This window comes from Musca autumnalis, unplaced genomic scaffold (assembly GCF_047663935.1).
Source record: "Musca autumnalis isolate F117 unplaced genomic scaffold, ASM4766393v1 scaffold_4, whole genome shotgun sequence".
Lineage (NCBI taxonomy): Eukaryota > Metazoa > Arthropoda > Insecta > Diptera > Muscidae > Musca > Musca autumnalis.
This window is the reverse complement of record NW_027411977.1, coordinates 46704582-46730509: the sequence shown is the minus strand read 5'-3', so window position 1 is coordinate 46730509 and position 25928 is coordinate 46704582. Positions and strand designations below refer to the sequence as shown.

The 25928-nt window shown below is 36.1% G+C and overlaps 1 protein-coding gene across 1 annotated transcript in view; it reads left to right on the top strand.

The window, feature by feature from the left end:
* The first annotated feature begins 19207 nt into the window (after nt 1-19207).
* Nucleotides 19208-25928, top strand: part of LOC141403882 (odorant receptor 4-like) — a 43154-nt gene continuing 36433 nt past the window's right edge. Inside the window, exons 1-3 of the mRNA XM_073986947.1 lie at nt 19208-19576; nt 19643-19735; nt 19799-19904. Coding sequence (XP_073843048.1) covers nt 19271-19576; nt 19643-19735; nt 19799-19904 — 505 coding nt within the window. The 5' untranslated portion in view covers nt 19208-19270. The remainder of the gene's footprint in view (nt 19577-19642; nt 19736-19798; nt 19905-25928) is intronic.

Here is a 25928-nt window from a genome sequence, read left to right as displayed (position 1 = left end):
GGCCGGTGTAATGGACAATTCATAAATTCTCTTCAAAATATCAAGAATACTAACAAATAAAAACAATGGTCATGACACTATGCTTTTTATTTATGAGAGAATAAATTGCTCAATCTCAAAATCGTAGAGCTCTCTGTTTATTGAATACCGCCAATGCAGTGGGTATTTCCCCATAATTTTAATATGTAAATGAAGTTCATCTTATGGACATCAATTAAATCTCGATATGTGTGATGCATTCATTGATAAATGTAATTAAAAATGTGTTGTTGTAAAATCCAGTTTTCATAATTCCTGATTTTTTAACAAAAGGAAATTATTCTGTACGAAACGTACCGTGTCGCACGTAAGCATACACACAAAATTACGCTTCACGTTCTTGTAAAGTCAAAAATGATCTGCTTGAGGCTGAGCGAAACCAAGGTAGTTAAGAATGAATTGTTAGCGGCTAACCAAGAGGCAGAATGCGAAGACAAGGCTATGAAGGTAGAATTAATAAAATTAAAAAAATGGCTATCTTAGAGGGACAGAAAGCGGGTCGTTCAGCTGAACGTTAGTGGTTGATGAGGATGGAGCGATAAAAGTGAAAATCTTGGAAGCTGAAGGGTATTAAAACAAAATATATTCAGCTCGGAGAATACCCACCATCCAATCCAGCCTGAACGTGAAAACTTAGTCGATGATGCTGGTCGAACAACAGGAAAATCTATTGACCAATAAGGTGTCCGAAATCTGAAAAGCGAAAAGGATAGAATCAGAGAACATTAAAACGAAAGAGCCTGACAAGGATGACTTTCTTCTACGTGGGTAGCAGAAGATGCCCACAGAGCTGGTTTTAAAATTCAATATCGAGAGATAGTTTTGTCTATCGATATTGTCGGATTAAAATTTTTTATACATTTTTTGTGTCGAATATTTAAATTTTAATATCGAATGATTCGGCAATATTTAAGAAATACGGTCGCTATTCCAACTGACACAATGATTGAATTGTGTTCCCAGAGCCGTTGATATCATGACTTTAGAAATTCGATGAGGAAGTTAGAATCGGGGATTTATATAATCGAAGGAAAACTAATTGAATTGAATTTATAATCCTTCGTTACATTTTCCAAAAAAAACAAGTAAAAAAAGTATCAGTCGGCTTTGCCGACAGAGATATACCCTCAGCCTGTGTATATTGAAAAAATGTTTTCCCAAAATACGTATGTACTTAGGGGGTTTTAAGAATTTTGGTTGTTTGAACCGACAAAAATGTTGATTAGGATCGGTGCCATAGGGTGTTTTTACACTCTTCGGGCTGTTTGCTCAAGAAGTATGGACTTGCCCCTAAAAAAACTTTTGCCATCGTAATTGAGGCAGCGAATGCAAGTTGCTTCAACAAAAATCAAAGTGATTCGATAGCAGGTCTTAAAGTGAACTTATCCGAAATTTTGTGTGGGAGGTACCGGATGGAGTGGACAAATATAGTCCATATTTGAACCTGATCTATATCTGGTAGATATATTAGGATGTGTAAAGTATACACCAATTCGGCCACTCCCTTCAAGAGTTACCGAACGAACAATTTTTCCGAACATTATTGAACTTTTGTGGGGGAGGTACCTGAAGGAGTGGACCGATATGGCTTATCTTCAAACTTAATATATGTTTGGACAAAATATTACTAAGACCATATTTTGGACCGAATCGGCAGATCTGTTCGAGAGTTATCTTGCGCTCCAACCACCCCACACGGTGTCATACGGGTTTTTTGCAACTTTCATGCTATTTTCTCAGGAAGTATGGACTTGCCCCTGATGAAACTTGTACCGTCGTATAGAGGGCGGGGAATACAAGTTGCTAAAATCAAAGCGATTCGAGAGATGGCCCTAAACTGAACTTTTCCGAAATTTTGTGTGGGAGGTACCCGAAGGAGTGGACCTATTGAGACCATATTGGAACCTCATATTACTCTGGTAGAAAGTTTTCGCTATACAAAGTTTGGACCAAATCGGTCACTCCCTTCAAGAATTATCGTGCGCACAAACTTTCCGAATATTTTATAACTTCTGTGGGGGAGGTACCGGAAGGAGTGGACCGATGTAGCTCATCTTCGAACTTAAACTAAGTTTGGGCAAAATATTACGAAAGCCAAAACTTAAACCGAATCGGTTCATCCGTTCGAGAGTTATCGTGCGCTCCAGCCAGCAGGACAGACAGACAGACAGACAGACAGACGGACGGACATGGCTAGATCGACTCCAAATTGTCTGAAACACATTTCGTCCAAACATACTTGGGGTCTAAAACCATTATTTCGATGAGGCACATTTTCAACGTATCAAAGTGTATATACCCTCCTTAGCCTAAAGGCTGAGGGTATAAAAAAATGATTTTTAGCGTTCCATAGAAAGAAAACCAAAACTATGTAGGAAAAAGTTAATGGCGATTGATTTGATTTGGTCTAATGTGGACAATAATTGAACTATAATAAAACCATACTTGATGTTGAGATGGTTGAAATGCTTTACGATTTACATACCCTCCAAAATCTGATGGTTATCATCGAAATAATTGTGGGACCATAAACAGAAGACATTAGGGCTAAAAACACATCAGAACTACGTGGGAATTTTTGCCCTAATAACAGAAGTGCGTGTTTAAGGTAGTTTGAGTGATAATGTTGCCTCACCGAAAACGATTTTTAAAGGTCTTATGATATTTTCGTCTGATTAAATATTTAAGTTTAGAGTGAAAAAATTGAGGTATATTTAAGTTAATTAAATTAAAGTAAACGCGGTTAGTTAAAAAATTTAACTTTGATTAATGTAGAATGATCCCGTATAAACAAATAGGTTATGGTTCTATAAAAATAGGTTTTATTAACTGCAATGGAAAACTTTCATGAATCGGTGCGGGAACTTTTTTAATACAGTTAAAAGTGACACCAAATTTCATAATAATTTTCCATACTCTAACCTCCATTATTATAAGTATATTTATACCCTACACCACTATGTGGTAAGGGGTATTATGTGTTAGTGCATTTGTATGTAACATACAAAAGGAAGCGAGATAGACCCATAGTTCCTTCTAGGGATATACATAGAATCACTTTCTGAGTCGATTTATGCATGTCCGTCCGTCCGTCCGTTCGCAACATACAGGTCGCATTTGTTGACCGATTTCGCTGAAAATTGGGGAATACCATTTTTTTAGCCGTCGGAAGATCAAGTTCGAAGATGGGATATATCGGTCCACGTTTTGGTATAGCCCCCATATAACGGTACCCCCCGATTTACGGTATTTTGACGTTTTCAGCTACATTTTCAGACCGATTTGGCTATAATTTGACATTTAGGGTTCTTAAGTGTCAATAAACATATATAACAAAACTTGTGGACATAGGTCCACGTTTTGGTATAGCCCCCATATAACGGTACCCCCCGATTTGCGGTATTTTGACGTTTTTAGCTACAATTTCAGACCGATTTAGCTATAACTTGACATTTAGGGTTTTTAAGTATCAATAAACTTATATAACAAAAGTTGTGGACATAGGTCCACGTTTTGGTATAGCCCCCATATAACGGTACCCCCCAATTTACGGTATTTTGACGTTTTTAGCTACATTTTCAGACCGATGTAGCTATAATTTAACATTTAGGGTTCTTAAGTTTCAATAAACTTATATAACAAAAGTTGTGGACATAGGTCCCCGTTTTGGTATAGCCCCCATATAACGGTGCCCCCCGATTTACGGTGTTTTGATGTTTTTAGCTACATTTTCAGACCGATATTGCTATAATTTGACATTTAGGGTTCTTAACTGTCAATAAACTTATATAACAAAAGTTGTGGACATAGGTCCACGTTTTGGTATAGCCTCCATATAACGGTACCCTCCGATTTGCGGTATTTTGACGTTTTTAGCTACATTTTCAGACCGATGTAGCTATAATTTGACATTTAGGGTTCTTAAATGTCAATAAACTTATATAACAAAAGTTGTGGACATAGGTCCACGTTTCGGTATAGCCCCCATATAACGGTACCCCCCGATTTACGGTATTTTGACAGTTTTAGCTACATTTTCAGACCGATTTAGCTATATTTTGACACTTAGAGTTCATAAGTGTCAATAAACTTATATAACCAAACTTGTGGACATAGGTCCGCGTTTTGGTATAGCCCCCATATAACGGTACCCCCGATTTGCGGTGTTTTGACGTTTGTAGCTACATTTTCAGACCGATGTAGCTATAATTTGACATTTAAATTTATTAGGTCTATAAATAAATGTACCAAATTATATCGAAATCGGTTCAGATTTGGATATAGCTCCCATATATTTTTCCGCCGATTTGGCGTATTTGCTGCACCAAACACGCTATATACGTCCGATTTTACGTGCAATTTTGATGAAATTTGGAATGTGTGACTGAATTTAGTCTAGAAATAAGTGTAACAACTTATATCGAAATCGGTTCAGATTTGGATATAGCTCCTATGTATATTTTCGCCCGCTCTGTCTAATTTTGATGAAATTTGGGATGTGTATATATATGTATATAAATCAGTTCAAATTGATACATATCTCCTATATTTTACATATTCACAGTGGTGTAGGGTATCATATAGTCGGCCCTGCCCGACTATGATCCTTTCCTTACTGGTTTTGTTATAGTTTGGATTTACCGAACAGATTTATAGCGTTCCGGTTAACTTAAAGCTTAAAGTGATCATTGAATTTCAAGGAGGAGCTTCTTGGAATTAGCTTTCAATGTAAAAATTATATTTTTAATGCCTCCAAATTTGTTTATTTTGCGTTTTCAAATCCATCAGATAGTAAAAGAACATATGTAATAATGGCTCTAAGAGTTGGTATTTTTTATGTTTGCACAAAATACCATAAACCTACATATTAATAATCAGCATAAAATGCTAACTCGACGTAATAAAACGATGTCCATCAGTCTGTTGAAATGAAGATAAAGTTCACAAAATTTAAGATAGAGCTTTCAAAGAACATTATACAACACCAAGGACTTAAAACCTATGTAACTTCTACATGCAGAAAAATATATGTTAGATATTCATATGTTTGGATCCAAACAAATATTTGTTTGGGACTGGTTGCAAACAAATATAAGTTTGGATCCAAACATAATTTGTTTGTGACCAAACATAATTTGTTTGTGACCAAACAAATATATGTTTGTAACATTTTGTAACATATCTCAATTTTATTTGTTTGTGTACCAACATATTTTTTATGTTAGAACATATTTTTTGTGGGTGGAGAGAGGATTTTTGTCATAGAGAGTAACAAAAGGGCTCTCGCGGATCCGGAATGCTGTTTTATAACAAAGAGCTGTGAGTAGGGTGTAATAGGAGACGCAGAAGCATTGGTCAAACACGTGTGTTTGGTGCTTTGTTGGTGTTGGAACGCATTAGTAATTATGAAGGACTTGGGCCTCAATTTCTTTCACCCTAAATGCGCACGACAAAGTACAAAGGAGTTGGAAAACATGCATTTCCAGTAGTGAGAAGCATTTTTGGATATCCGGAGTGGTAATTTCATCACGATTTTATAACTTGTGTACACTTTGAGTCATCAAAACTTAAATTTTTTAAAAGAAATGCGGTTAAACTGTATGGTCCGCCTTATTAAATATTATCTAAAATGTACGGAAATGACTTTTGCGTAAAATATACGATTCTTGCGACAATACGCTTCCAAAAATAAACTTGTTGAAAGAAAAAAGCAAGCTTTGTTAGGCGTTTCAATCGATTATTTAAAGAATCCTTCCCAATGCAGGATATACGGGTGTATCCTTAATCAGGAGGGATATACTTTTACTGAATATTACTTAAAGTACTTCGTTTTCAATATAGAGTGAATATGCATCGATATTCTAATACAATCTTTCTGTAGTTTCAAGTTTTAAAGGGGGGTTCTATTCAAATGAGCTTCATTTTGTTTTCCTTGTATAATCTATATATATAAAAGAGTAGTGAGGTGAGTGACTGACTGACTGACTGATTGACTGACTGATTCATCAACGCCCAGACGAAACCGCTGAAGCTAGAAAGTTGAAATTTTGGGTGTAGGTTGCTGTTGGTGTGTAGGGGTGAGATAAGGCTGGGTTTTTGGAAATTCGACCTAGAAGTATACGAAAAGTACTAAAAGGTACTAAATATGGTACCCTTTGTATTAGGCAAACGGTAAGAGCTAGAATTCTGAAATTTGGAATGAGGGTCACTTATGAAGAGTTAGAAAGATGTACCAAAGGGTTTTTGGAAATTCGAACTACAGGGGTACGAAAAGTACTAAATGGTACTAATTTTAGTACAATTTGGATTTGTGTGAAAGGATAGAGCTGGAATCCTGAAATTTGAAATTAGGGTCACTGATGAAGAGTAACAAAAAAGGTTTTTGGAAATTCGAACTATAAGTGCACGAATAGTACTAAATGGTACTAAATTTAGTACAATTTTGATTTGGGTGAACGGATAGGGCTGGAATCCTGAAATTTGGAATGAGGGTCACTGATGGAGAGTAAAAAAGAAAGGTTTTAAGAAATTCGAACTATAAGTGAACGAAAAGTACTAAATGGTACTAAATTTAGTACAATTTGGATTTGGGTGAACGGATAGGGCTGGAATCCTGAAATTTGGAATGCGGATCACTGATGAAGAGTAAAAATGAAAGGTTTTTGGAACTCGAACTATAAGTGTACGAAAAGTAATAAATGGTACTAAATTTAGTACAATTTGGGTTTGGGTGAACGAATAGAGCTGGAATTCTGAAATTTGGAATTAAGGTCACTGATGGAGAGTAAAAAAGGAAGGTTTTTGGAAATTCGAATTATAAGGGTACGAACAGTACTAAGTGGTACTAAATTTAGTACAATTTTGATTTGGGTGAACGGATGGAGCTAGAATCCTGAAATTTGAAATTAGGGTCACTGGTGGAGAGTAACAAAGAAAGGTTTTTGGAAATTCGAACTATAAGTACATGAAAAGTTTTAAATGGTACTAAATTTAGTACAATTTGGATTTGGGTGAATAGATTGAGCTGGAATCCTGAAATTTGTAATGAGGGTTACTGATGGAGAGTAACAAAGAAAGGTTTTTAGAAATTTGAACTATAAGTGCATGAAAAATACTAAATGGTACTAAATTTAGTACAATTTGGGTTTGGGTGAACGAATAGAGCTGGAATCCTGAAATTTGGAATGGGGGTCACTGATGAAGAGTAAGAAAGATGTGCCAAAGGTCGAAAAGTCGTAAATGGTAGTGAGTTTAGTATGATTTGGATTTGAAGAGCTGGAATCCTGAAATTTGGAATTAAGATTACTGTTGGAATATAGAATTGAGATATAGAGGTAGCCTTGGAAAATCGTACTAATGTGCACGAAGTAGTACTAAATGGTACGAAATTCGCTATAATTTGTATTTGCGTGAACAGATTATTGTTGGAGTGTAGGATTGACGTAGTTTTGGAAATTCGTACTTATGGAAAAGTGCTAAATGGAACTACATTCGCTATAATTTGCGTTTAGGTGAACGGATATAGCTGAGATATGAAAATACATTTTGGAAAATCGTGTACGAAAAGTGCTAAATGGTACAACATTTGGTACCTTTTGGTAGTTGCTATATGGTATAGAATTTTGTACAATTTGTGATTTTGTAAAGGGTAGAACTGGAATTTTGAAATTCGGTATTAGGGTAGCAATTGGTGTTTAGAGTAGAGGTAGGAAGGACGTTTTGAAAATTCGTACTTATTTATACAAAAACTACTAAATAGTCCTCAAATGGGTTTCAGGGGAACTGGTAAGACTGGAAAAGTGAATTAGGGTTAGGATATGTGTTGAAGTAATTTTTGAAACGTTTACCTATGTGTACGAAAAGTTGGGTACCTATTTGTACAAAAAATACGAAATGGAAAAATATTTGTTATGAAGGTCAATCTAAAATTTGAGACAAAGTTCTGAGTTTGAAAAATTGTACTGAATATTGTTCCATTGATTTGATGTTAACGCCAAGGAGATTCTAAATAATGTACTGAGATTAAGTAGTCAAACGTAAAGTATCTTTTCAAAAAATGTTTATTGTTCTGACCGCTTTGGTATGTAAATTTGAAAACGTGGTCCAATGCGACAATTTTGTTAACTAGAAGGTATTTACCCCCTGATATTAAAAAATCCTAAATTGAAATGCCTCCAAAAAATTTTCCGTTATATACGGTTGACTTACCCGTTCACATTAACTACAATTTTTTGTAAAGAAGTTTTCTAGCCCTTCATGCCACAAATTCCGAATTTCGGTTGGAAAATGTGCAGAAGATCTTCAAAATACTCTAAATCTTCAAAATATCTTTTCTAATAAACGTGGATTGAAGTGGAGATTTTTTAAATTAAACTTTTATATCCTCTGAGTATTCAAGGTCCAAATTTAAAGAAAATTGGACAATATAGATTTGTTCTTCTTTTAAAATACACTAAGTCGAGAGGTACCGTTATACGGGGATATACGAAAACGTGGATTTTTATGACCATTTTGAATGCCGAAAATTTAACGGACCTATTCGGGTTCTGGGCGAAAGGGTGAGATAAAGTTTAGTGTTTGGAAATTCGTACTGGAAGGGAATGCTGTGTTAGTGAAGGGTTAAAACCAGGAGTCAAATCTGAAATTTGCAATATGATACTTAGTTTTGGAAATTCGAAATAAAAAATATGGTAGTTGTGTAGGGATGCGATACGGCAGATTTTTTTTTTTGTAAATTCTGACTACAATCGAAAAAAATATTGGTAATAAAAATAGGTCTTAGTACAACAGAATCTGCAGTATTCACCATTCCGGTATTAAATATTGTTTATATATATTTCTTTTCCTTTCCGCATACGAAGTAGCGGGCATTTGCTAGTTCTTATATAAATTGGATTTGAATGGAAATGAATGACTAACGCTAGGGCCACGTTAGGCAAATATTTGCTCTAGCGACCGGCAATGTGCGCTAACTGAGAGCAAATGAGCGTAAATAATGCATTGAAATTTATGCTCAATTGGTCTCAGTAAACACACACTTCTTTCCTTTTTTAACTGAGGATCTCGTGTCTGTTAAAGTCATTTTACAAAGCAGGGTGAGCTTTGCGGGGATACCAAATTCAGACATGACTTGGAATACCTTTCAACGCAGTGGGCTGTCGAAGGCTGCTTTGTAATCGCAAAAAAATGCAGCAGGGTAAATATCTGTTCAATGGTGGACTTGCTAGGTCTAAAGCCGCATACATATGTATGTAAAAATTGGTATATAGCACCGAAGTTGACAAACATTGATGTGTGATCTCGACGAACAACATATTTGGAGATTCATGAAAATTTCCGAAATGAAGTAAAATTGTTTGCACAATAAATGAAAAATGTAATATTATTTATTTTAGAAAACTAACAAAGCGCAAACAGCACATTCAGTAATAAAATTTTATACGTTTCTCTTAATATCCTTATAATATATTTTCACTTCATTTACACGGTGTGCCTTAACCAAATTTAAATGGAAGGTGCTTACACCTGGGAAGTTTTTGCAGATTTTGAAACTACAATGCTCATAGATGAGAAATATCAAGAAACAAAAAAATCGCCGGAGGGATTTTCAAATAAAACGAGATTTAAGTTCACATTTTTAAGTGATCTTTAGTTTTTTACGATTTTGCTTGGAAACCTCGAGTCCTCTTTAAATGGGGCTAAAGAAAATGTTGTAGATGTGAAGATTCTCCACAAGATTGGCCTTTATGATATTTTCGTAGGTTTACCGTTTTTGAGATATAGAGGTTCAGTTAAAATTTTTAGGTTTTTATCTTAAGTCTTCAAGACTTTGCTTGGAAACCACAAGTCATATCAAATGGGACTTGAGAAAATGTTGAAGCTGTGAAAATTTTTCACAAGATTGGATGATTTATTTTTTCCTAGGTTGTACTATTTTCAACATATATAAGTTTAATTTGGGAAATTGCAGTAATGACATTGTTTTATAAGGAGGCGATACAGTCAGTGCATTGTCTCAATTTGAACTTTTATATCTCAAAAACGGTATAACCTACGAAAATATCATTAAGGTCAATCTAGTGGAGAATTTTCACAGCTACAATATTTTCTTTAGCTCCATATAAATAGGACTCGAGGTTTCCAAGCAAAATCGCAAAAACCTAACGAACCCCTAAAAATGTGGACATAAATCGCGGGTTATTTGAAAATCCCTCCGGCGATTTTTTTGGTTTCTTGATATTTCTCATCTATGAGCATTGTAGTTTCAGAATCTGCAAAAACTTCCCAGGTGTAAGCACCATCCATTTAAAATTAGTTAAGGCGCACCGTGTTGAATAATATTTCTAAATCATATACAAAACACTCACATACATATTTCAATAAAAAAAACTATTTTTAATCTGTATTGATTATCCGTTTTTCTTGTACCATTAACCGTCAGTATTAAGTTATTGAATTGATTCAATTGCGTATTAAGAACTAGCAATCAAATAAATAAAATGTAATGGTCAAGTCATGTTGGGATATTTATGAAAGATGAAATGTATCAATCTCAGAATAACAATCTTATTGAGCTCTTTGTAGAAAATACATTTCCATGCCTAGGATAGATAGTTCACCCTAATTATACCCTACACCACAATGTGAGTTCGTTTTTGTTCAATATTGTAAAAACCTCCTAATTATGAAACTACATAGCTTTTTATCTTGGGCTTTCATTATTCATTTGCAAAAATCCTTGATCATTCAACTCAATTCCAAGGAGAAATGAATAAAATTTTATATTAAATAATATTTGCCCTATTAGGATAAATTACGAACAAATAATAGTTTTTGAACGGTAACAGATTAACCGATGATTATTTAAGATGACCCCCCACCTACTCCAACCTACTTTGGACCATTGAATGTCCCAAACCAAAGCTGTGATATTCGTCATTAAAATTAAAATCGCAAAAATGAAAAGTTGGATTTTATTTGCGACTATTGGATATCTTCGTTGTTTGACCACCTACGACAACCTACTTTACATAGTTGCAAATGAGATGTTTTCTACTTTCAGGTTTTGCTTTTGGTATATCCCTTATAGAAGCTGAGATATTCGCTTTGGAAAAAAACATTGAATTTTTCTCCAAATAAGTTTTTTGCCCATTCCGACCCCTAAATATTATCCGACCATCACCAAAATAAAAAAGTCCCCTCCAGGACCCCCATCATCGCCCAAAAATTGGTGACGATCCGATCAATATTGCGACCTGTAGCGTGATTACAAGGTTTCGATGGACAGACGGAAGGACGGAGGGAGGGACACACATAGCCAGATCGACTCAGCTCGTCGAGACATTCATTTTGGTATATATAAATATGGGTCTACTACCATTATTTCGATGCGTTACAAACTTTTTGGCCAAACCATTTTATAATACCCTTCCCACATAGTGGTGTAGGGTATACAAATCGCGGTGCTAAGTGGGTTAATATGTAAACGAAGTTCGGTTTATGGACATCAATTAAATCTAGATACATATGTGTATACCAGATGCTAATTATTACGAAGTAACTGTTAATATGTAAGTACGGGTATGTACATATGTGTGTTTTCGTTGATAAATGTAATGAAAAATTGATTATGACAGTAAAAATGCAAATAAAATAGAAATAAAGAACGCTGACGAACATGATTTTTATTACATTTTATTATATGACTAGCAGACCCCGGTCCGCGTTTCTGGCCCGTCGTAATGTGTCGGATTCTTACGCCCATTGATACTGTTTAGGATTTATTATCGTCTATGTCCCCTGCCATTATTCTAAAGCGATCTAATTATAAAAGTTAAAAAAATGGTTAAGGGGTTGTAGCCACATATTGAGCACGAAAAATTAAATTTTTCATTAATTTTTTACAAGAAATCTACCAATTATTTTCTGAAGATTTTGTTTTCATCAGATAGATCACACCTTGAGCTACTTTCTGATTTTTTTGTTGAAAAATAGTGCACAATTTTCCGACAAATGGCCGCCTACGAAACGCTGTTTTTACTAAAGCAGTTTGTGGTGCCCACTGTAGCTCAAAAAAAAAATCAGCATATGTTTTTATGGGATCATTAAGAACCTAATAGCCTTGTACTTAAGCGAAGCGGAATAAAAAATATTAATTTTTAAAAAATTGTGAACAATCAAAGTCAAACTATTTTTTTAACTAAAAATTTACAGGTTTTTCGCCATAAATCCGTCAAAAAATTTTGTTTAAAAATTTTCTCGCTTAAGTACAAGCAAAACCGTTTGAAGTTCGGATCCTTCGTTTTCGAGATACAGTGGGCACCGCATTCCAAAATATCATTTTGAGAAAACCGCGTTTCAAACTTCGATGTTACATACAAATCACAATAAATTTTCTCTTTCTAACGCTCATGTCTCAGCTAATTTTTGTTCGATCGACTCGAAATTGCAACATAATCTATTCTTTGCAACATATTCTCTTCGACCTGTACTTTAAAATGAGCCAAAAAAAAATTTTTCGAATTTGTAAAATTTGTAAGTGGCCATAACCCCTTAAAGCGGAACTTTGTTCCAAATAGTTCCCCCAAATATTCTAGTGCACTAAACTTGGAATTTAACCAAAATTTAGTACCTGAGGAAAATAAAATAGCTCACTTCGTGTAAACAAAAAACAATGAACACAATATCTGTAAAAAGAAATTTGCAAAAATTATTTATTTTCCAAATTTGGGCAACATTTTCATCTTTAGGAAAACGCCACACACACTTACTTACTTAGCTGACCCCTTACAGAACATTTGTTCCATAGACCGAACTATGAAGCGTTTTGTATAGTGTTATTTTTGTTTGACGAGACGTGGCTTTGTTTTTAAATTGCTTACTTAAACCATAGTAGCATCTGTTGGCTAATACAATTCTTCTTCTTATTTCACAACTGATGTTGTTTGTTGTGTTTATGGCAGTGCCGAGGTAGACGAAGTCTTTAACTACCTCAAATTATAGGTACCAAGTTTCACAGTTGGTCCGAGCTGTATGGACGCTTTGCGCGTCGACACCATCAATTTGGTCTTTTCGGCAGACCCAGACCCACTTTCGCAGATTCTGCTTCGACCTTTCTAAAGGTATCACTTACTTCCTTTACTGATCCTCCCATGATGTCTATGCCATCAGCATAAGCAAGTTACATGTGGCTATTGGTGTAAATTGTGCCATTTCTTTTGACATTTGCATCTCGTATTGCCTTTTCCAGCAAAATGTTGAATAGGTCACACGAAAGGCTGTCTCCTTGTCTGAAACCTCTTTTGGTACTGAACAGTTCGGAGAGGTTCTTTCCAATTTTAACTGTGGACCTAGTATCAGTTAAAGTCATCTTACAAAGCCGGATGAGCTTTGCGGGGATACCAAATTCAGACATGGCTTGGAATACCTTTGAACGTAGCGGGCTGTCGAATGCTGCTTTATAATCGACAAAAAGGTGATATGTGTCGATCTGCATCTCTTGGGTCTTCTCCAGGATTTGCCGCAGGGTAAATATCTGGTCAATGGTGGACTTGCCAGGTCTAAAGCCACATTGGTATGGTCCAATTATTTCGTTGACCATTGGCTTTAGTCGTTCGCACAATATCCCTGACACTATCTTATAGGCTACAGGGAGAAGCCTTATGCCCCTATAGTTGGAGCATACAGTCTTATCTCCTTTCTTGTGGACGGGACATAGGATGCTCAGGTTCCAATCGCCGGGTACGCGTTCTTCCTGCCAGAAGGTGCTAACTAGCTGATGCATACACCTTATCAGCGTGTCGCCTCCGGTTTTAAACAGCTCGGCTGGTAGGCCATCAGCTCCTGCTGCCTTATTATTCTTCAGCCGGTTTATTGCTGTCTTTACCTCATCTTGGCCGGGTGGTATACATTCAATACCATCTTCTGGGATTGGATCTGTGGTATCTTCGTCGACTTCGCTGCTATTGGATACCAACAGTTTTGAAAAATGTTCTTTCCATATCCTGAATACACTATCTGTATCAGTTACCAAATTACCTTGCTGGTCTCTACAGGAGGATGTGCCTGTACCAAAGCCATCAGTTTGATGATTGACTCTTTGGTAGAATTTTCGGTAGCAGCACGACACTCCTGGTCATACCATGGATTCCTTGATGGAGGTCTCTGGTATCCAAGTACTGATTTTGCGGCTGTTTGCATGGAGTGGGCAATCTTTTGCCATTGTCCTGATCAGGGTTTCGGAGTTGAGGTATTTTTGGCTCGACTCCGACTCCAGGCGAGTTTTTTTCACGACTCCGGCTCCGACTCCGGGTCGACTCCGAGAGTGAATTCCTATACCACTAAAAATTAATAAAATGTGCACAAAATTGTAATTTTTTTCCTATATTTTGGCCTATATAGGCTAATGTGTTAGTTTTTCCTTACATATTCATTAGAAAGGGTATTTGTTCGAATACATTCGAAGATATCAATGCTGTTTCTGTCGAATCTTACATTGACAAATAGCAAAGTTAAAAAGTTTTTGTCGGTTTTCCTTATTTTGCACAAGTATATTCTGGACGGAATTCTTCCGCGTGAGAAAATCTTTAAGTCTTCAAATATGTGAAAATTATGGGGCAATACAAATCGTAAGGACTACATGCAATAAAAACTATAAGTGTGCTTAGCCTCACAAGGAGACCCCCAGTTGCAAAACTACGTATTGACAGATTTTTTTCTTCATCTGAAAGAGAAAAATATTACCAAGTTTTGAGGTCGTCTACGAAACCTTGTTTTTATTATACCCTCAGCCTTTAGGCTATGAAGGGTATATACACTTTGATACGACGAAAATGTGCCTCATCGAAATAATGGTTTTAGACCCCAAGTATGTTTGGACGAAATATGTTTCAGACAATTTGGAGTCGATCTAGCCATGTCCGTCCGTCTGTCTGTCTGTCCTGCTGGTTGGAGCGCACGATAACTCTCGAACGGATGAACCGATTCGGTTCAAATTTTGGCTTTCGTAATATTTTGCCCAAACTTAGTTTAAGTTCGAAGATGAGCTACATCGGTCCACTCCTTCCGGTACCTCCCCCACAAAAGTTCGAAAATGTTCGGAAAGTTTGTGCGCACGATTACTCTTGATGGGAGTGACCGATTTGGTCCATACTTTGTATAGCGTAAACTTTCTACCAGAGTTCCAATATGGTCTCAATAGGTCCACTCCGTCGGGTACCTGCCACACAAAATTTGGGAGAAGTTCAGTTTAGGGCCGTCTCTCGAATCGCTTTGATTTTTGTTTTAACAACTTGTATTCACTGCCCTCTATACGACGGTACAAGTTTCATCAAGGGCAAGTTCGTACTTCCTGAGAAAATAGCACGAAAGTTACAAAAAACCCCTATGACACCGTGTGAGGTGGTTGGAGCGCAAGATTACTCTTGAACGGATCTGCCGATTTGGTCCAAAATATGGCCTTAGTAATATTTTGTCCAAATATAGTTTAAGTTTGAAGATAAGCCATATCGGTCCACTCCTTCAGGTACCTCCCCTACAAAAGTTCAAAAATGTTCGGAAAAATTGTTCGTACGGTAACTCTTGAGGGGAGTGGCCGAATTGGTCTACACTTTAAACATCCTAATATATCTACCAGATATAGATCAGGTTCAAATATGGACTATATTTGTCAACTCCATCCGGTACCTCCCACACAAAATTTCGGATAAGTTCACTTTAAGACCTGCTCTCGAATCACTTTGATTTTTGTTGAAGCAACTTATATTCGCTGCCTCAATTACGATGGTAATAGTTTTTTAAGGGCAAGTCCATACTTCTTGAGCAAACAGCCCGAATAGTGTAAAAACACTCTATGGCATCATATGTTGTGGCTGGAGATCCACTTCCATAACGGTCAATGTCGATCCATTCCTTTTAGTATATCCTCCGCAAAACTTTTGATCTTTAATCCTAATCAAACGCCCAAAAGTTTTAAAACCACCTAAATACATACGTGTTTTGGGAAAAAAATGTTTCAATATACACAGGCTGAGGGTATATCTCTGTCGGCAAAGCCAACTGATACTTTTTTACTTGTTAATAATGCATTTTGCGGTGCCAACTCTATCTCGAAAACCAATAAACCAATTGTCATATATGTTTGTGGCCAATTGTCATATATTTTTGTGGCCGATTTCGAGAATAACACAGTTTATGTGCTGCATACAAAATAAAATAAATTGTTCCCATCCAACGCTCATACTGAGGCAATATTGTTCCGATCGACTTAAAAATTTGACCACATATTCTATGCTACTTATACTTTCTACTTTTTTCTGGAATTTGTAAGTTGGGATCACCCCTTAAACTAAAATTCAGTGCTCACATTTTGAACTTTGGTGTGGTGTGAATAATTTTATTGACATATTTGAGATATATTATGTACACCACTCAGCACGTAGGCAGATGGATGTTTTCTGGAACTGAAAAATTAGCAAACGATGAGATGTCGTGCATGAAAATACTCTACAAAAATGTTGCTAGGAAAATTTTATGTAGGGTCGGATCACTAGGACAAGAAATCGATATTGTCATGTTTTCATTGTCCTTTATCACTTTTACCCGATCCTTTCTCATGAAAACTTTATGATTATGTATTTCATTGGATTTCGTATATGCAATTGATTGTGTAGAAAACTCGGATACACATGAAATATATCTGTTCCTGGCGGACAGATCCGGCTATTTGAATGTCTACATCTAAAGCTTTCATTGAGTATATAATGAATCCTAGAAGAAAGATTCGCCGTTTGCCAGACTTCTGAATTATGGCGGGATGAATCTGTCGTTGACCAACAACCCTAATTCAGAAGCGTAACCATCCGAATTTCATATATAGTTAATAGCTTATGCGAAATTTACCGAAATACATAAAAATACGGGTTTTTTGAGAAAGTAACGGGTAAAACTGATAAAGGACAATGAAAACGTGACAATGTCGATTTCTTGGATATGGGAAATCTATAATAATTTTCGGTGGAACATTTTTGCAGAAAACTTAATTTTGTTTTACTTTTTGGGCTCAATAACAAAAAGGACATGGAAGAAACTTTGCTAGAAGGACAGCATATTTGACAGAAAGGTTCCTCATTCCATTTAACTGAAAACATGTCATCTAAAAATGATGAAACAATATCTCCAAACAGAGATATAAAACTATTTTCTCAATGATTGATGGGGGGCAATCAAAAAATCATTATGTCATGACTCAGAAATGTCAGCTATGGTATCCTTTGGGGTTCTCAATTGGGGCTTTCATTCCCAAAAGGAATTTTCCTCCCCCAGATCTTAACTTCCATTTTTTGTCACAGGGTATTCAGTAAAATTTCCCATAGAGACCACAATATCTTAAATAGAAGACAAGGATGACTTCTCATAAAAAACAAGATGAGAATACCAATAGACCTTTGTGAGAAGACCAGTAAGACTACTGACGAAAGAGGCTAAAGGTCCAATCTTAATTCGATTGTAATAGAACTTTACTTGGGTTTGCAAAAATGTAACGAATCAATTGGATCAACAAAATAGGGATGAATAGACTACACTTCAAAGGATAGTAAATATCCTTTGAATTGTCCTTTAAGTTAGTATAATATATAATTTGCATATATATTTTCTTATACCTTTCTTTTAAAATAAATAATGATTTTTAAAAAAGTTCTTGTTCCAAATTTAATGTTATATTTCTATAACGTGGAAAAAATTTTGCCCGGAGTCGGAGTCGAGTTATTTTTTTGCGACTCAGACTCCGACTCCAGCAAAAATTGCTCGACTCCGACTCCGAAACCCTGGTCCTGATATGTTATCGGGACGAGGAGTGCTATCTGTTGTGTTTGCAGCCTATCGATGTCCAACTTCCGCGTTCGTGCTTTATTTGCAACGTTTATACGGGTACGTACCTTTGCTGCAACAAGGTAGTGGTCCGAATCAATGTTTGCGCCTCGGAACGATCGTACATCCAACACGCTCGATGAATGTCTTCCATCTATCACAACATGATCAATTTGATTACTTGTTCTTTGATCTGGAGAAAGCCAGGTGCCCTTATGAACATCGAGATGATTAAATCTGGTACTGCTAACTACCATGTTTTTTGCAGCTGCAAAGTCTATCAGCCTCATACCATTGTCAGATGTTTCGACTGTTGGGCCAAAGATATTCTCCTTTCCAATTTTGGCATTAAAATCGCCTAGAATGACTTTAATGTCATGCTTTACGTCATGGCAGCTATAATACAGTGCGTCACCTTTAGGTGTTGTTGTGACGCCTTTCCCAATCCATCCTATTTCCTGTATGGCAGTAATATCGGCCTTGTACTTTTCAAGTACGTCTGCCAATGAGAAGACTGCACCTTTTCTATAAAGAGTGCGAACATTCCAGGTGCAGATCATGGTCCTTAAAACGTTTGCGGGGTTCGTCAACTTTAGAGGGGTTTGTTTTTCTTTTCTTTCGTTTTTCATAGTAGGCTGTTTTTAATAGGGGACGCACACCTTGCAATATTTTGATCTAATTTTTTGCTTTCCTTATTTTCAATATGTTTACTATCGAATCCCATATAGAAATTAACAATAGGTGACAACAAAAAATGGGAGTTTTGGCCAGGAAAATCGATTTCTGAACCACTGTGCGCCGCTTGCTGAGATGGGTTTTCAAATGACTAACTAAATTCCACAGAAAATGTACTCGACAATATGTCGACAACGTGGTGTCCTTGAATATCCTTTCTTATTTTAGAAAGAATTGATTTCTAGCCAACTTTTTTGCCTTCCTATCAAAGATGTTAAAAAAAAAACATTATCGCTTAATCGACTCTATACCATAAATCATTTTAAGGCAATAAATCGAAATCTAGCGTGTAGACATAAAAGTGCAGTATTCATCCCTCTTTTGTAAGTGGCGTTGATGTTAGGCTAAAACGAAGTTAATAGCTCTATTATTAAAAAGCAATCAACTGTTATACCACGCATTTACAAATTCATTTAATTCGATTAATAAATACACACCATATGTTGTAACAGAGGGGTTTTCGAACACACAACCTATGATTATCCATTTTTGTAAAGTGATAATTTCAACAAATTTCACACCTTACCATTAAAAGTCTATAACCCTCAACAACAACTATAAAAACGAACGGATTGCCTGAAATTAAATGCAATCGTATCCTTTCGTTGTGCCGTAACGTTCAGTAAAGATGATTTACAAAATCAAAAGATTTATTCGAGATGTGTTTCCCTCAAATGTAGAAGACGGAAAAATCGGCTCAGTTAAATTGAATATTTGGTTGGCTCAAATCACCGGAGTGCCTATCGTTGGTCTTAAAGATGAATCGAATATTGTCAAGAATGTGATATTGTTATATGGCATATTTATCACATCCGCTATGACATTCATTTATACGGGTTTTGAAATGTATGATTTGTATGTAAATTGGCATGATTTGGATAGTCTAACACAAAATACTTGTTTATCTCTAACCCACCTATCGGGAGCCATAAAGGTATGTAGTTGGAATTGCATTTGTCTGAAGTAAAAAATGAATTAAAAATTATTTCACGGGATTTAGACAGTAAATCTAATCTTCAGATTGCCACGTCTTAGAGAAGTTATGCGTAAATTAAAACATGTTACCAAAACCTATATTAAATCGGAGAAACAAGTAAGGATATAGAAGATATTTATATGATTTGTTGTTATTTTATTCATTTTTATTTCATTTTAGTTGCTTGTATTTTATGATGGCGAGGTGGAGAATAAACTTGTTCTCAGTATTTATATTGGTATTGTGGCCTTTACAGGATTCATGGGCATGATAATGTTGTATATGAGTAAGTAATATAATTATTAGAAATCTTAGATTCACAGTGGCAGTTAATCCGAAATTATAATCTTTTCTGATTTACATGAAAGCAAAGCGATTTACCATCAACTTTAAAAATTTGATTAATTCTCTTTCGAGTTCTGCTGTTATGACCTAAGGGGTACCTTGACAAATTAGGAATCCACTGAAGTCACACACATTCAACCATTAAGGGTTGCTAAGTCCGATCATCAGGTATATTAGAATGTAATTTTCAGTGTTTGGACGAAGGATAAGGCTAGTTTCCAATACCATTTATAAGTAAATCATTCGAAAATTGTATATACGAATTAATTTAATTCCAAACCTTTCCTATAGTCTGACTTGGCTGGTAACACTATTTTTCAATGCTTATCACAAAGCGGTAGCTTTTTAACACCGTTATTTGTGTTTGTCCTTCTGTATCAGAAGACTTAATCACCAATATTTGTCATCGGAAGCTTTGACAAGTTGATGGCTGCTTAGAACACAGGCAACCGTGTCACTTGGTTGTCGGAGACCCAGGTTTGAGTCCCAGCCTGGTTCATGCTGAAATCATTTTATTATACCCTCAGCCTTTAGGCTAAAGAGGGTATGTACACTTTGATACGACCAAAAATGTGCCTCATCGAAATAATGGTTTTAGACCCCAAGTATGTTTGTACGATATCCGTTTCAGACAATTTTGAGTTGATCTAGCAATGTCCGTCCGTCTGTCTGTCTGGCAGGCTGGTGCGCACGATAACTCTCGAACGGATCAATCGATTCGGTTCAAATTTTAGGTATCGAAAGATTTTGTCCAGATTCGATTTAAGTTCGAAGATGGGCCATATAGGTCCACTCCTTCAGGTACCTCCCCCACAAATGTTCAAAAATTATCGCAAAACTTGTGCGCACGATAACTCTTGTAGGGAATAACCGATTTGGTCTATACTTTGCGCATCGTTTTATTTCTATCAAACTTATATGAGGTTCCAATATGGACTCAATCGGTCCACTCCTTCGGGTACCTCCCACACAAAATTTCGGAAAAGTTCAGTTTAGGACCTGGTCTCGAATCGCTTTGATTTTTGTTTACGCAAGTTGTATTCGCTGTCCTCTATGCGACACTGTAAGTTTCATTAGGGGCAAGTCCATACTTCCTGAGAAAATAGCCTGAAAGTTACAAAAAACCATATGACACCGTGTGTAGTTGTTGGAGCGCAAGATAACTCTCGAACGGATCTGCCGATTTGGTCCAAAATGTGGCTTTCGTAATACTTTGTCCAAACTTAGTTCAAGTCCAAAGATGGATTATATCGGTCCACTCCTTTCGGTACCTCCCCCACAAAGTTTCGAAAATATTCGGAAAAATTTTGCACACGTTAACTCTTGATGGGAGTAACCGATTTGGTCCATACTTTGCACATTATGAAATTTCTACCAGACTTAGATCAGGTTCCAATATAGACTCACAATCGGTAAACTCCTTCGAATACCTCCCACACAAAATTTCGGAAAAGTTCAGTTTAGGACCTGCCTTGGTTTTTGTTGTAACATCTTGTATTCACTGTCCCCTATACGATGGTACACGTTTCCTCAGGGGCAAGTTCATACTTCCTGAAAAAATAGCCTGAAAGTTGAAAAACAAACCCTATGACCCCGTGTGTAGTGGTGGAAGCGCCAGATAATTCTCGAACGGAAAGGCCAAAATTTGGACTTCGTAATATTGTTTCCAAACTTACTTTAAGTTCGTAGATAAGCCATATCGGTCCACTCCTTCAGGTACGTACCCCACAAAAGTTCGAAAATATTCGGAAAAATTGTGCGCACGATAACTCTTGATGGGAGTGACCGATTTGGTCCACATTCTCATAATATCTACCAGATATAAATCAGGTTCGAATATGGACTATATTTGTCCACTCCATCCCGTACCTCCCACACAAAATTTTGGATAAGTTCACTTTAAGACCTGCTATTGAATCACTTTGATTTTTGTTGAAGCAACTTGCATTCGCTGCCTCAATTACGATGGAAAAAGTTGTTTCAGGGGCAAGTCCATACTTCTTGAGAAAACAGCCCGATGGGTGTAAAAACCCCCTATGGCACCCCCATGGTCTATGTCGGTCCTTTCCTTTAAGTACCTTTTCCGCAAAATTTTTGAACTTTAATCCTAATCAACATTTTTGTCGGTTCATACGACCAAAATTTTGAAACCCCCTAAATACATAAGTTTTTTGTGAAAAAAGTGTTTCAATTTGCACAGGCTGAGGGTATATCTCTGTCGGCAAAGCCGACTGATACTTTTTTACTTGTTTTTACCTTATTAAGGCGAAGGTCATTTAATAGTGATATTTGAATTAAATCATTCGAGTTGAGCTGTTATGATCAAATCCTACAAAAAATGGTGAAAATCGAATGCGAAATTTGTCGGTATAGGTCCACGTTTTCATATTGTCCCATGTGGTTTCAATATCCCACAGTAGTTGTAGTTAGTCTTCATTGGGGGTATTAAACTTTCCATCCTAAACTTGTCGGTATAAGCCCACGTCTGCATATAGCCCTCATAGAACGTTACCTCCCGATTTTCAGTATTTTCAAGGTTTTATCCCCAATATCACACCGTGATATTTGGTATTTAGCCCTCACTTTCATATACTTTTCACTCACTTTTATATAGGCTTGATACAAAGGTACCTCCCGATTTTAGGTATTTTCAAGGTTTTAGCCTCAATATCCTAGCGAAATGGCTGAAATTTGGTATTTAATCCTCGTTAGGGGCATACAACTTTATATAGCCCCCATAGAACGGTCCCTCCCGATTTTCGGTATTTTTAAGATTGTGGCCTCAATATCCCAAAAAATGGCTTAGTAGTTACTAATTGTTCATATTTACTTCAATACAGTTCGTGGTGGAGGGTCAAGTCAAGTTCGAAGAAGGGCTACATCGGGTCACGTTTTTTTTTGCTGTATTTTTGCCCAAACTAGCTTTAATTTGACATTTAAAATTCTCAATGGTCACAAAACTTCTACACTAAAAATTGTCAACATAGGTCCATGTTTTGGTATATGCCCCATATAACGGTACCTTACGATTTTCGGTATTTTGAAGATTTTAGCTATAACTTCTAATCGAAATAACTGTAATTTTCCATTTGAGGATCCTTAAAGTCAAACTACTTCTCCACTAAAAATTTTCAGTATAGGACCATGTTTTGGCATAGGCCCCGTATAACGATACCTTGGAATTTAAGGTTTTTTTTGCAGAATTTTTGTCCAAACTAGCTGCAATTTGACATTTGAAGTTCCCAGTGGCCACAAAACTTCTCCACTAAAAATTGTCAACATTGGTCCATGTATTGGTATAGCCCCCATGCAGCGGTACCTTCCGATTTTCGATATATTGAGGATAATAGCTACATTTGTTAAACCAACTACCTGTAATTTGGCAGTTGAGGTTTCTAGTGGTCACAAAACTTCTCCACTACAAATTGTCAACATGTTTTGGTATACCTCCATATAACGGTATCTCCCAATTTTAATATGTGGACATAGGTCCACACTTTTATATAGGCCCCATATAAATGTGGCACCCTATTGAAGACATTTTTAGATACACTTTTTGACTTAATTTAGGTATTTCGTGTACCATATATTTCCACCATAAATTTTGGACAGGAGAGAAAAGTAACACTGTGCCACAAATTGGAACTCAAGGTCTGTGCGGTGGAAAATTCCTTTTGGAGATGAAAGCCCTTAGTGAGTATATTAAGAACTTAAAAGGAAATTTTCCCCATAGGTCAAGTTTCTGAGATATCGCGCGATGAATTTTTTGAATTTTCGTCTGTGATGCTTGAGAAAATAGCTTTATATCTCTGTTTGCCGTTATTGTAGCTTCATTTTGAGATTACATGTCTTCAGTCAAATCGAATGGCGAATCTTTTTGTAGAACATTTCATTCTTCTAACTCAATTCCTTTCATGTCCTTTTCGTCCTTTCTTTCTTGAACCGTAGTAAAAGTACCACAAGATGAGATTTTACAGCATCCAAATATTCCACAAAAATGTTGCTCAGAGAATTTTAGGTATGGTTCTCATTGACAACTAATCGATATTGTCACGTTTTCATTGTCTTTTTTGACATTTACCCGATTTTTGTTCAGAAAAAAACCTATGTTTTGTTTTTCTGTATATTCGTTATTTGTTATGTATTGGTAGGTAGACATACCCATTGGTTATCGCTTATATTGACATCTGGGATGTATCTGAAATATTTACCATATATAGCTCCCGATATGCTGAACACGTTAATGACAAATTTTCTTGGAGAATAGATCCGGTTATCTAATATTTTGAACCGGATATAGGGATATAAAACCCGGATTTTTTACCGATTTTAAGTAACCGATTAAGGTTATATGTATACCATTAGAAAGCTAATAAAATTGCCAATCAGGGAAAATAAATTTTTTGACAGCATCTTACCTGAGTTCGGTGCTAAAACAAAAAACCCGTATTCTTGAACCGTTTTTAAGGAAAAATATCACTGCGCGTAAATAAGAAGATCAAAGCTTGGTGGGTGAAATATTCTTTTTGCCGATGAAAGTGGATGAAGTTAATATTATGAACCCGGAAGGACAGTTATGCCGTAGGTCAAACTTCTGAGTTATAGCAACATGGAATTTATGTTACGGGTTTATTGTCGTGCTCTTAAAGGTCATCAAGAATGTATGCATCACGCCATAACTCAGAAGTTTGACCTACGGCATAACTGTCCTTCCGGGTTCATAATATTAACTTCATCCACTTTCATCGGCAAAAAGAATATTTCACCCACCAAGCTTTGATCTTCTTATTTACGCGCAGTGATATTTTTCCTTAAAAACGGTTCAAGAATACGGGTTTTTTGTTTTAGCACCGAACTCAGGTAAGATGCTGTCAAAAAATTTATTTTCCCTGATTGGCAATTTTATTAGCTTTCTAATGGTATACATATAACCTTAATCGGTTACTTAAAATCGGTAAAAAATCCGGGTTTTATATCCCTATATCCGGTTCAAAATATTAGATAACCGGATCTATTCTCCAAGAAAATTTGTCATTAACGTGTTCAGCATATCGGGAGCTATATATGGTAAATATTTCAGATACATCCCAGATGTCAATATAAGCGATAACCAATGGGTATGTCTACCTACCAATACATAACAAATAACGAATATACAGAAAAACAAAACATAGGTTTTTTCTGAACAAAAATCGGTTAAATGTCAAAAAAGACAATGAAAACGTGACAATATCGATTAGTTGTCAATGAGAACCATACCTAAAATTCTCTGAGCAACATTTTTGTGGAATATTTGGATGCTGTAAAATCTCATCTTGTGGTACTTTTACTACGGTTCAAGAAAGAAAGGACGAAAAGGACATGAAAGGAATTGAGTTAGAAGAATGAAATGTTCTATGACTGAAGACATGTAATCTCAAAATGAAGCTACAATAACGGCAAACAGAGATATAAAGCTATTTTCTCAAGCATCACAGGCGAAAATTCAAAAAATTCATCGCGCGATATCTCAGAAACTTGACCTATGGGGAAAATTTCCTTTTGGGTTCTTAATATACTCACTAAGGGCTTTCATCTCCAAAAGGAATTTTCCACCGCACAGAAACCTTGTTGCACAGTGTAATTATTCCTTTTTAGTTCAGAATATTTTATTGTTGGGATTTTTTACTTGTTTAATCTAACGTGATAGCAAGTTGGGGTGTTTGAAATGCGAGGAGGAAATACTACTTATACGAAATTTAACATTATTCAGCCACAGGGCCACCAGCCACCATAGCGTAGTAGATGCGCCTATATGGCATAATTCAAAATATCGATTTGCTCAGCTTTGGTTAAGATAAAGGACTTGTAGCAGTTGTAACTGACAGCTACTGCACTCGGAGACCTAATGGTCAGTTGTGTTCATCCTGGAAATTGCTGAAATAGAAGTTAGAAAACATAAATTAATATTTATATTCTCTTTAAT